At 34.8% G+C, this 13,416-nt stretch overlaps 1 protein-coding gene across 4 annotated transcripts in view; it reads right to left on the reverse strand.

Moving 5' to 3' along the window:
- Positions 1-6,026: 6,026 nt before the first annotated feature.
- LOC106077022 (MAM and LDL-receptor class A domain-containing protein 2-like) overlaps positions 6,027-13,416 on the reverse strand; it is a 129,145-nt gene continuing 121,755 nt past the window's right edge. For 3 of the 4 annotated variants that reach the window (XM_056039113.1, XM_056039114.1, XM_056039110.1), the window contains exons 8-9: positions 7,082-7,279; positions 6,027-6,457 (exon numbers count right to left, since the gene is read on the reverse strand). In XM_056039113.1, coding sequence (XP_055895088.1) covers positions 6,201-6,457; positions 7,082-7,279 — 455 coding nt within the window. In that variant the 3' untranslated portion in view covers positions 6,027-6,200. The remainder of the gene's footprint in view (positions 6,458-7,081; positions 7,280-13,416) is intronic. The other variant, XM_056039112.1, reaches the window with a different exon arrangement.

Below are 13,416 nucleotides of genomic sequence, written 5' to 3' on the forward strand. Positions count from 1 at the left end.
CGTATGGCAGGACAGTTATAGTTCAGAATGACCATAAACCACTGGAAAACATCCTTCAAAAACCACTCAGTTCTGCTCCGAGAAGGCTACAAAGTCTAATGATGCGTCTTTATCGTTACGATATCCAGTTTCAATATGTCAAAGGAAAAAAAATTGAGTAGAGACTCATCAGAGGAAAAGAGTGATATCCCTGATGTTTGTGTCAATACAGTCGGACTGGCAATACCAGATGCAGTGCTGGAGAAAGTCAGAATCGAGACAGAGAAAGATAGAACAATGCAAACACTTATTCAGTATATCCTAAATGGATGGCCAGACAAACATAATAGTCTACCTGAACTCAAACATTATTTTTTTACTAAGAGACATGTTAACATACGAAGACGGACTCTTGTTGAAAGGAGAACAAATAATCATACCGATATCACTTCGCAAGGAAATAGAAGAAAAACTCCATGCAGCACATCTGGGAGTAGACTCAATGAAAAGAAGAGCAAAAGAAACAGTTTTCTGGCCTGGATTATCAGCTCGAATAAAGGAAATATTTGTTACATTTGTCAGAAAAACAAGCCAGCAAATCAGAGAGAAGAATTAATACAGCACGAAATAGGTTCTAATCCGTGGGACAAGATTGGAATTGATCATTTGGGGGGCATTGGCTAATGCACTGTTCCCTCTTATTGTTATGGGTACACTGGACTTCGCAGCCGACATCAAGTGGTGGGCACTGGTGTAAGCATTCCCCAAGGGCCCTCACTGGGTTGTTGTGGGTGCAATGGATTTCACATGCAATATCTCCTGAGCAGTGATTTAGGCACTCAGCTAATGGTCTTCTACCATTGCTGTGGGCGCATTGAATCTCACATCCGACGTCTCTGGAGGGCATTGATGTAGGCACTCACCCAGAGCTCTCTTGGCGTTTTGGTGTGAGCACTGTACTTCACATCCGATATCCATTGGGGGACAGTTATGGAGGCACTCCCCCAGAGCTCTCTGGTTGTGTTCGTGAGAGCACGCAGTCTCGCAGCCGACATCGTTGGGTGGACACTGATGGATACAGTTGCCTAAAGCTCGGACTGGATTAGTGTGTGCGCAGTGAATCTCACAAGCAATGTCGCCATTACAGTTATGGACACAGCTAGCGAATGACCTCTCCTCAAGTCCTGGGAATAAATAATGGAGAAATATGCGATTGATTGCATACGTCTTTTTATTTGCGTAATCTTTATCTGTATGTGAAGAACATGTAACATAAAAACAAAAAACATAAAAAAGTTTCTGTTAAATCAATTCCTCCTCTATTAAGCTGCTGTTGGTCTAAAAATTCCAATATATGATTGATCTCTTTGTGATGCTTCTAAAAATTATAATATAGGATTGATGTCTTTGTGATGCTTCATTATTGCAAGGAGTCTACCAGTAAGCCTTGCTTAATCGAGTTCTTCTATGAATAGTCCAGCAAATGATTTCTACATCAAACGGTGCTCTCAAGGTTTATGTACGTCTAAAAATATCGGAAGTTAAAATCTAACTCTTCACCGTGATTCAAACCCGAGACCCCTCGCTTTTGAAGCTCAGCAATTGACCACATCACTTGAAGCGTTCTCGTATTCGAACGTCATATATGGCACCAAATTGAATACATGGAATTCTATGGGCCTCTATCTCAAATAACTGAAAGTAGAAATCCTGTCCTGCCTGTCAGGGCGTGACGCTGCTGTAGAGATACATCCTTTAGATTTCTGTGCGAGAGCCTAATTCATGCGTCTGCTGAAAATGTTAAGTTGTTTTTTTTTTCTTGATTTTTTAAATAAAAACTTATTGATGGAGTATAAAAATCTGTATGCTGAAATGTTTTGAAAATAAACACCTAGTGTTTAAACTAGAAGAAAATGTTTGCCTGGATAGCCTAAAATCTAAAACTGACATTACATCACGTAGCTGACATTACATCACGCAGCTGACATTACATCACGTAGCTGACATTACATCACGTAGCTGACATTACATCGCGCAGCTGACATTACATCACGTAGCTGACATTACATCACGTAGCTGACATTACATCACGTAGCTGACATTACATCACGTAGCTGACATTACATCGCGCAGCTAAAAACATAGACAAACAAAATATAGACAAAGTAAAAATATTTTATGGAAAAATATTTTTTTAGATCATGAATTCTAATGTGTAGGCTTCCTAATTATCGGCATATTTTCACAGAGACAAAATATAAACCATATCAAAATATAGGGTTTGGATCAAGGTCTTGGTTCTAAAGTCACTATGTCCAGAACACCGTACAGTACTATCATTTGATGTTATTGTCATTAGCTACTGTACCAGAGTTACATAAGGATATGATAAGGAATTGTTATGTAGACAGACCTTCTCTCTCCATTCGTACGGAAAAGTTCAGACATTTTCAAAAGAGTTTATTTCACTAGGACTAGGTTTTCTTCAAGACATCCTATTAGTAAGTTTTTGTTTTTAAACCATGCTATTATTCCAAAACAATAGTTTGTCTACGCGATTGCTTATTCCGTTATGTTTGGTCCTATGTTTGGTCATTGTAGATTTGAAATAAAACTATCGTATTTAAATAAACGACTACAGCAATGTCGAGGAACAAATACCTTGTGTTATAACAATCAAAACCTAGGAAATATTGACATTAATAACAACCCATAGCTCACTGAAACCTAAGACATCCATATCTAATTGACAACTGAAGTCAATCCATAAGTCACTGACAACCTAACACAATCCATAACTCACTAACATCTAAGACAACCCATAGCTCACCGAAACACTGACAACCTTAGACAACCCATACTCACTGCAGTATCAGTATCTCAAAACAGAACCACATAATGACAAGAACTTGAGAGTAACTGTACTTACCGAGACATCCAGCAATGACAAGAGTGACAAGAAGGATGATTGGAGTCATCTCCTACTTGATATGTTTCAATATGTCTGTTAGTCGGAAGTTAAATTAGAATTCTCGGTTGAAAAAATATATAATACTCCTGTACTTATACTTTTGTGTTTAAGTCACGTGACGAGACGTGCCTAAGAAACATGGCCAAAACCAAAAAAAAGTATCACCAAGATAAGGTTTAAAACTGTCACGATCGTCAGATAATGTCAACTTTTTCATTTGTAGTCTCAAAAATACGTGCTTTGAAACGAAAATCTTAGTTGTATTTTTTATTTACAAAGTTTCTCAGACATTTTATATTTTGTTATTTTACTAAAATTCAATAAACAATTTCAAGTCTAAATTCAATAAACAATTTCAAGTCTAAATTCAAGAAACAATTTCAAGTCTAAATTCAAGAAACAATTTCAAGTCTAAATTCAAGAAACAATTTCAAGTCTAAATTCAAGAAACAATTTCAAGTCTAAATTCAAGAAACAATTTCAAGTCTAAATTCAAGAAACAATTTCAAGTCTAAATTCAAGAAACAATTTCAAGTCTAAATTCAAGAAACAATTTCAAGTCTAAATTCAAGAAACAATTTCAAGTCTAAATTCAAGAAACAATTTCAAGTCTAAATTCAAGAAACAATTTCAAGTCTAAATTCAAGAAACAATTTCAAGTCTAAATTCAAGAAACAATTTCAAGTCTAAATTCAAGAAACAATTTCAAGTCTAAATTCAAGAAACAATTTCAAGTCTAAATTCAAGAAACAATTTCAAGTCTAAATTCAAGAAACAATTTCAAGTCTAAATTCAAGAAACAATTTCAAGTCTAAATTCAAGAAACAATTTCAAGTCTAAATTCAAGAAACAATTTCAAGTCTAAATTCAAGAAACAATTTCAAGTCTAAATTCAAGAAACAATTTCAAGTCTAAATTCAAGAAACAATTTCAAGTCTAAATTCAAGAAACAATTTCAAGTCTAAATTCAAGAAACAATTTCAAGTCTAAATTCAAGAAACAATTTCAAGTCTAAATTCAAGAAACAATTTCAAGTCTAAATTCAAGAAACAATTTCAAGTCTAAATTCAAGAAACAATTTCAAGTCTAAATTCAAGAAACAATTTCAAGTCTAAATTCAAGAAACAATTTCAAGTCTAAATTCAAGAAACAATTTCAAGTCTAAATTCAAGAAACAATTACAAGTCTAAATTCAAGAAACAATTTCAAGTCTAAATTCAAGAAACAATTTCAAGTCTAAATTCAAGAAACAATTTCAAGTCTAAATTCAAGAAACAATTTGACATCAGGGTTGGTTGATTTCTTTCCCAGTTCTATTGTGGTACAAATATATACTATTAGGACATAAATAATTTTGCTTTGAAAATGATAAACAAAACCCTAGAACTAAAGAGTTTACTTTTTTACAAGACCACCATCAGACGTTACATCAAGAATTGTATGTCTATGATACAGGTCAATGTGAAATGGGATTTTAGCGGCATGGTCTGGTTTTTTGAGATTGTATTCAAGAGTATATCAGACATATCAGACAATTGAACAAACTAAACTATTGTCAAGCTCATTGCCCTCTCGGTTTGTTTATTGTGTCATATGATTGAGTCATATGATTGTGTGATGTAACTGAGCCGTGTAATTGTGCCACATGATCGTGTCAGTAAATAAGCTCTATGATTAATATATGATTATATTAATATTATTAATATATTATTATTAATATTATGATTATATAAGATAAGAAGATAAGATTATGTCTTGTGAATGTAACATACGATTGTGTTATATGATTGTGTTATATGATTGTGTCTGTAAGTGTTATGTTATTTTGCTATCTCATTGTCATGTAATTATGTCATGTAGTTGTGTCGTATGATCGTGTCATGTTCTATAGATAGATTAGATCGATAGATCGATAGATCGATAGATCGATAGATCGATAGATAGATAGATAGATAGATAGATAGATAGATAGATAGATAGATAGATAGATAGATAGATAGATAGACAGACAGATAGATAGATAGATAGATAGATAGGTAGATTGATAGATAGATTTCACTATGATTGAATTTTTTAATTGACATTTAATGAAAAACTTATATCAATTCACTCTTTCTGTCTGTCGATAAAACGTTTGTAAAAGTTATTTCTCCGATACCAAATCTCGGATCAAGCTGAAATTCAAAGTAATTTATTTTTTTACCTGGTAACACAGGATCAATTAAAAAAAATCAATTTGTTACTTAACTGTGGGTAATTAATTAATTTGTTTGGTATTTCGAATAAGGGAAATAAATTGTGCTTAACTTAATTGGTGGTATAAGCTGAAGTAGTCCTCTTTATAAGTCGCTGCTCTAAATTGAAACAAAAAGTCTATACAATCTTTCTACTCATAAGCAATGGTCCAAGAGTTCGAATTCGTTTCCCCTTTATTTTGTTTTGTAAAAGCTTTTAAAATCCAATTAACATAAAATCTATCAACATAACCCTTTCTTTCTTCCTTAACCCCCCCCCCCCCCCCAAATTTTCCCAACTGGTCCAAGACAAGTGCTAGGATCATAGCGTGTCGAGAAAGCTAAATTGCATGAAATAGCGCTAAACTAAACAATTGGTCAAAATATTTTAATCAATCGCACACATTTATTGTTCTTGGTGTAGATCTTGGTCTACAAATTTAATTACATGACTTTTCTAAACTAATTGATACAATTACATTGAGTATAAATTGTTTTTTTTTCATCTAGTATGTAATGTATTTCTTTAGTTTCTTATGCATTGTTATAAAACTCTGTGAGTAGTGTTTCAGGCCAGGCTTCACAAATAAAAAGATGCTTGTTATTAAACTCTATATAAAACTTATACTTGGTAGAATGTGAAATGGTGCGATTGCGTGTTGAAAGGGGAGAAGAACCGAAATGGAGGACTATGAACAAGAAAGTGTTTTCAGTGTTAATAAAGATTAAAGTATTTATAAACCGTGATTTGTCGTTTACATGTCTAAAGAGTCTCATCCAATATGAAAACTTCACAAATAAAAGGATGCTTGTTATTAAACTCTATACAAAAGTTATGTCCGGCTGTGGACTTCACAAATAAAAGGATGCTTGTTATTAAACTCTATATAAAACTTAAACTTGGTAGAAAACTTCACAAATAAAAGGATGCTTGTTATTAAACTTCATATAAAGCTGTGGTTATATGGTAAACTTCACAAATAAAAGGATGCTTGTTATTAAATTCTATACAAAACTTAAACTTGGTAGTAGACTTCACAAATAAAAGGATGCTTGCTGTCACACTCTATATCGCCCCACTTGTAGTCATCAGCTGGATACTGCATCAACAAGCAGTTCTGGTTGCCGCCTTCATTATTAGGCTGACCAGCGTGCCAACCCGCTGACCAATTGACTGGCCGAGGGATGCCTGTGTCTGTCCACTTGAAGCTGTGCTCATTCCCGACGTCACTTCCGCTTGTGTAGAAACCATTTTGTCCCACCACGGATAAAGCTGTTTGAAATATAAATTTGTCTATTTTAACATTTAAATCCGAATCTAAAAACAAAAAGCAGTGCAGAAAGTTCTATAACATAGACACATACATTATTGAGTTTTATAGTGATCAACTTACATATATATATTATATATAGTATAAAATAGAAAAGTATGTAGAGAAATAATAAGTCTATTTTTGATATTGCTTGATGTAAATCTAGCAATGAAGAATACCAATTGAATTCAATTACTTTGGAGAGTTTTCGCGAATCAATAAATAAACACTAATGCAAGTTTATAGTGTTACTAGATTGCAGGCAGTAGAAGTTCAATATTAGAAAGTTGTAGAATTCTGTGCTTGGAGGCTAAGTTATAAAGCGCTTGGCTTCCAAACCTAAAGTTCTCGGGTTTTGGTTCGAATCCCGGTGAAGACTAGGATTTTCAATTTTCACCCAAATATCAAGTTAACTTGGCATTTGATAAAGGCCGTTGGTCGTTGAGCTGTCCACATGACGCCCTGGTCAAACAAACTTTGATTTATATATTCATGTTTTCCTTTTGCTGCAATGGGTATCAAATGTCAATTTTCGGTTTAAATATCCTGCTGCTTTAAGACAAAATACAAAAATGACACTAGACCTGTGTCTTGCTTGATGTGGCTGACGAGGAACCTTTGTTCCGCTTCTGTCTCAACACTGACAAGGGCAGAATGGGGCCCCTCTCGTCTGCAGACGTCATAGGCCTCCGTCCATGTCATAGGGGTGGCGTGGAAAGTGTAACAGGAAGTGACGTTGTTCAGAGTGTTCTTGACAGCCATCGGTGGACATCTTGGTAAATCTGGAGAAGAACAAGTTCTCATCTTTAAACTTAACAATGGTATTAACATGTAACCTACAACATCCTTTGTCAGTCATGGGGCAATATTAAGTGACTTGTGCTGAGAATTTCAATTTAAGCTAGAGCATTGGTGGAACACGTCGACCTCACTCTCTAAAGCTCAACCTCACCCGAAAGCAACATTTCAAGACGTTTGGAAACAAGTTTGGGTGCAATGGATGACCAGAGATATGATGTTTAACTTTCCGTTTTTGTCGTAAGAGTTGAGTCTCTCTTGGAACTCTAGGCCTATGGAAGCTTACCTCCGTCTGAACAAACTGCTGTCTGGGAAAGATCCAGGTAGATGTACATTATTTTATCCCTATAACCCATTGCTCATATCCCAAGGAGTTCGACTTAGAAGCGAGACCAATCGCCGAGCACATAAGGGAAAGTCCTCTATATTCCTTCTCTGTACCACATCATTTGTGCAGACCAAAGTGGTCCTTTGAGGAACGGTGTGTGGACAGCGACATGTTTTTTTGGGCTTCTTTCATAACCGCCATTGAACTCGGTTCTTTAATACCCCAACATGGTTTTGTATGTTTTTGCTTCCCTATTGGCCTACGGCTCTAACGACCGTTTCCACCTGATTTTGTTTTGAAAAAGACATCGACCTACATTACTTTGATTTTCTTACAAATCGTCGCAAAAATTGTTCCGAATTTTATATGAAAAATCCACTAAGGTCAAATAACTGTTTGAAATCCCTTTTCTAATATATAAACCAAAAAAAAATCTTCTTTTCATTAACGAAAAACGGTTGTTCCGGATTTAAAAAACAACAACAATGAAACTCTTTTTTTGTAAATCAAATTTCTCTCTTACACTACATTTAATTTTCTAGCTCAAACGTTATAAAATAATATTTTCATTAATAATATCATCTGATTTTTAAGGAAAACAACTTCCTACACCAAAGCATAGTTTGAAAATCTCTCCCTAAGACTATGGTACATCTAAGTTTCGTACGAGATCATCCAAAAAATGGAATTATCTGTATTAGATTTATTTGGAATTCTCTTTTTCTCTCACTATATATACAAACATCCGGAACAATCTTTTATAGAAACTTTAAACTATTGCGATGTTTCGGAAGGAAAATTAAATTTTAATCAGATTTTCAACAGCGTTTAGTCTTTTTTTTTTCTATATTAACATGACGGATAGACAAACTAAACGCAGAAAAAAATATAGTTAGACTTTATAAATATATATGCACCGGATAGTACTGTTTCATATTGCTGAAAAGAAAAAATGATATTCATCCGGAGCCGGAGAAAAATACCTAAGTGTCTTGTAAATAGCTTGTATTGCTGATCATTTTACGTTACTGTTAGATAACATACCTATAGTGGTTGGTATTATTTTTTTTCCTTTATATATCTTATTGTTTTGTTATTGTTTGTTACTGATTAATGTATTCAAGCTTAACAGTATTTATAAACGAATAGGCCTATCACAAATTAATCTGTGTAGTATGAGTGTGTCTGTGTGTATGTACGATACCACCAACTGTGTGTGGGAGGGTCAATGTAAAATATGTAAGTATATATTTAACTTGTTACTTTACTCATGTAAATCTCTCAAAAGTGCAATCTGGCTTGTATAGTGGTTAGATGTATGTGTTATGAATTTCAGACTAACAACCTGGTCATCAAGTTTGTAATTTGTAGTCTACAGACAGCTTTTGGTTCTGGCTTCAAGGGTTTAATGCTGATAGTAGCTGTTATTTAATAGTTGGAATCTGAAGCGTAGTAGATCAATTATTATTTTTTTGTTTTAGATACATCCATTTGCGGAAAACGATATTTTATTAACAGTCAAGCATGTAGATAAATTAGACCTGTACACTAGTTGCAAAGGTCATTGTTTTTTTTTACGCTCCAGCATATTTTTTTGTTTGCTAGATCCAACTGCGGTTATATTGTTCAGTTTCTTTTATGCGATTTTAAAATTTACTGTAAGGTTTTCTGTTATTTATTAAGTCAAAAGAATTATACAATGTTATTAGCTTTAGTTCTAAAGATTTTAATGCAAGGCAAAGAATACACACACGCAAACATGCACATCTTTGTTTTATTTTATTTATTGAGCTTATGTAAGAAACATTAAATGCAAAGAACGTATGTTAGAAAAATCTTCCTTAATTATTACTGATTGTATTCGTGGTTTCAGTTACTGTTACAAAGGGAACAATAGTAAGCCTATTGATGTCAAGTGTGTAAAAGTCGCCCTGGCCTGATACACAGTGGCTAAGTACGCATCTTAAGTAAAACAGAAAATTAGTAATAATGAGAAGTTAGTTACTTGACTATTACAAATGATTCAGAATATCGTAAATGAAGACACTTCACTGCAGGAGTAATAGTCAAGTTCACACGTTAGAGAAAGTAATTTTACTGTACTATTTATTGACAGTGTAAGTATCCTTTGTTAGCACGTTGTGTTTTTTCATTCTGGCTTAAAAATGGTCAATGTCTATTATTTAAAGATAGGCCTGGTCGTGTCTTTAAAGCTAATATAGATTTTCTCTAAAAAAATAATTAGTGACTAGCTTACTGAGCTATAAAATCTTGCGGTTTGTGTTCTGTGTAGCTAAGGATCACTCGTTTAGGTGTGTGATCTTTAGTTCAGCTTACTCATTTAGATTTATATCCAAGTAACTCGGCACACGTGAAATGGTGTGGCCACTAGTCAAACCACGTGATACAGATGTTTCTCCAAATAAGCAAACTCCTTGTCCGGTTACCCGTGTAGATGTGTGGCTTAAAGTCCAGCCCCCTAATTAAGATTTACTACTAAGTATGCAAACCTAGTTCCCTCGTGTGACCTCTAGAGAGTGCTTACGTCCATCGTATCTGACTTGTGGTCGTCTGTCAATCAATGAACTCAATGTGATGGACTAAATAAATACAAGGGGTGGGAGTGGTTCATCTATACCACTGGAAATATACCTGGTTACCCTTGTAGAGGTGTGGCTCTTGTAGTCTAGACCCTAATAAAGATTTACTGCCAAATAAACAAACTCAGTTCCCTCGAAGCGTGTGACCTCTAGAGAGTGTCAATACGCTGACATTAAACCTACGTCTATCGTATTTAACTTGTGGTCACCTGTCTATCAATAAACTCAATATGATTGACTAAACAAATAAAAAGGGGGTGATAATTGTTTATCTCTACCTCTGGAGATATATCTGCACAGCTAGACAGACGTCTGGTCAGCATGGCGTAGTCAAGGAATGTAGCATTTTAACATGTTAACCAACCTACTCAAAGGTGAAGACAAATTGAAAAAATGTGCCAGCCATTGCTGCTCTGTATGTAAAGCGCATTTATGATGTAAAGTTTCATTTCTATTTATATTAACACGCCTTGTCTTTATAATAAACGATGTTTGGTGCATATTCATAAACGCTCATTTTTAAGCACATTATTTTGTTTTAATATAAACATTAATACATTCTACAACAGACATTAATGGAACGAGGACCACTTTGTGCATATTAAATAGTAGCTATTAATATTCGGCCAACTATTCGGTAGTGATATTCGATGAATTCTATAAATGTAATGCTAAAACTACTCGGTGCATCAATGTCTGTGAACCCTTGACATCCTGATCATATTCATGAAGACATTTTTTAAGTCTAACTAGGCCGTGTGAAGCAATGGATTTTTTTCCTTTTGCGTTATATGAAATGGATTCTTCAAATGAAATGCAAAATAACTCGGTGCATTAATGTTTAATAATAATAATAATAATAATAATCTTTATTATCCGTAAGGAAATTTGTCTTACAATTTGTGCATTACACAAAACAAAAAACATTATAACTATAAGAAACCAAAGTGTACATTCACACCAGACTCACTGGCGGATCCAGGGGGGGGGGGGGGCGGTAGGGGCGATCGCCCCCCCACTCGGCCGACCCCCCCCCAAGGGGGGGGCGGACGAACTTTAGTACAGGATTCACACAATTTGTATACGAATTTATTACTTATGTTAAAAATATATACTAATTATTTATATTTCAACCTATTTTTAGATTATTTCGCCCCCCCCTCTAGTATGTTGGCCGATTTGGTGGGGTCGGGAGGGGGCGATGGTATCAATCCCGCCCCCCCCCCCCCCCACTACACTTTCGAGTGGGGGGGGGGCGGTCCAATTTATTGGTAGAAATCACAGCCTGCTAACAAAATCAATTAAATATCTATATACTTGTAACTTGTTATTGATATTTTAACCGATCTTTATATTATGTTGTTCCCTGTTTGCCGATTGGTGGGGGGGGGGGGACGAATACCTCTTCTGCCCTTCCCACCTAAACCCTTTGAGTGGGAGGGGAGGCGGTCCGTTTTTATGGAGAAATCATAGTTTGTGAACAAAATTAGTTGAATTAATATATACATTTTATATTATGTCGCTCCCTTTCTGGTATTTTGGCCGATTCGGTGGGGTGAGGGGGGGGGGCGATTGCATGTACTGCCCTCCCCACTCTAGCCCTCTGGGTGCTGGGGGGGGCGGTCCTTTTTTTGTGGGGAATCATAGTTTGTGAATAAAATTAGTTGAATATCTATATAATATAAACTACGTATTGATATGTGACCCATTGTAAATATGTCGTACCATACTCTAATCTCAAATTGTATCATTAGTAAATTTAAATGAAAAAGGGTTGTACTAGGTGGGAGGGGCGATACATGCAATCGCATTTCCCCCATCGGACAAATCAATACTTTTTCTTTTTGTATTATAGTTAAGAAATTACAAAATTAAAAAAAATCTGTCACTAATATAATTTATATATACTATAAATTAAATTCTTATATCGAGTCGCCCCATACCTATTCTTTAATGCCAAATGCAATCTTTAGCAGAAATGAGTAAAGGAGCGAGGATTAATCATTTTCACTCTACCGCCCCTCCCATTTCCAGACAGAGTTTTTGTAATTTCACATGAAGTTATCATAAGTATTTTAAGAAAGACTTTGCATTGGAAAAGTTAGAATTCAAACGAAATTTTTCAGTATAAGAGTCATGATTGAGGTTCTAAACTCAAACAACGTTTTCATAGTCGCCTTTTCCCAATCTTTACTCAATCTGATATTTTTCTAGCTAAATAAATTTGGGACTATTACTCACAATTTATACTAGAGTTTTCTTGAATACTATTTATCGAAAAAGTTTTTTTTTGGCGAAGTTCTTCAGATCTATGTTTACTAGATCTAGACTATAAATTTGGAGGTTTTTTTGAAGTTAAATATAAACATTTCCTTATCCATACTTCCAGCTGGACAACGAGGATGACATAGAGCAGGATATGAAGCCGTTGAATTAGTCAAGCGCGCTAACTGCACGACCAGGGATTGCTGTTATCTTAAGAACAAAATAATGGCCTATTTTTGATCAAAAGAGATATATTACACATAAAGAGGTGACAAATAACGGATATGTACAATATGTTAGACGAGCATATTTATATAATTGAAAAAAGAACAAGGTATCGAATTTTACTTCGGCAACGTCTGCTCGATGTCCCAGCACAGTTACCAACATAGCTATTGGCATTTTCGTTTAAATGGAACTAGAATAAGAATGTAGATCTACCTAAACTAAAACTTCAAAAGAACCTCCAAAACATGTAAAGCAGGGATCCAACACCGACTGGGGCCGCCTCTGAGTTTGTGCAATCATGTTAATTGTATTTTTAATTATTTTTTTTCTTGTTTGTTGTATGAAATAGTTGAGAAAACTGAAGATAGATACATTTTAAGACCGTCCTGATCTTACTTGCAATGACGTGTTGTATACAAAAAACTTACTTGCATATGGCTTGTTGTACACATAAACTTATTTGCACTTGACAAGTTGTACACATAAATTTACTTGCACATGACGTGTTGTACATATAAACTTACTTGCACTTGACAAGTTGTACACATAAATTTACTTGCACATGACGTGTTGTACACATAAACTTACTAGCATGTCAAGAGAATGCGTTTCTGCAGAGAAGAATGCAAGAAAACGCTTTTGGCGTCGGGGCTTCACATATGACATGTAGTACACATAAACTTACTTGCACATGACGTGT

Source organism: Biomphalaria glabrata, chromosome 8, assembly GCF_947242115.1.
Source record: "Biomphalaria glabrata chromosome 8, xgBioGlab47.1, whole genome shotgun sequence".
Taxonomy (NCBI): Eukaryota; Metazoa; Mollusca; class Gastropoda; family Planorbidae; genus Biomphalaria; species Biomphalaria glabrata.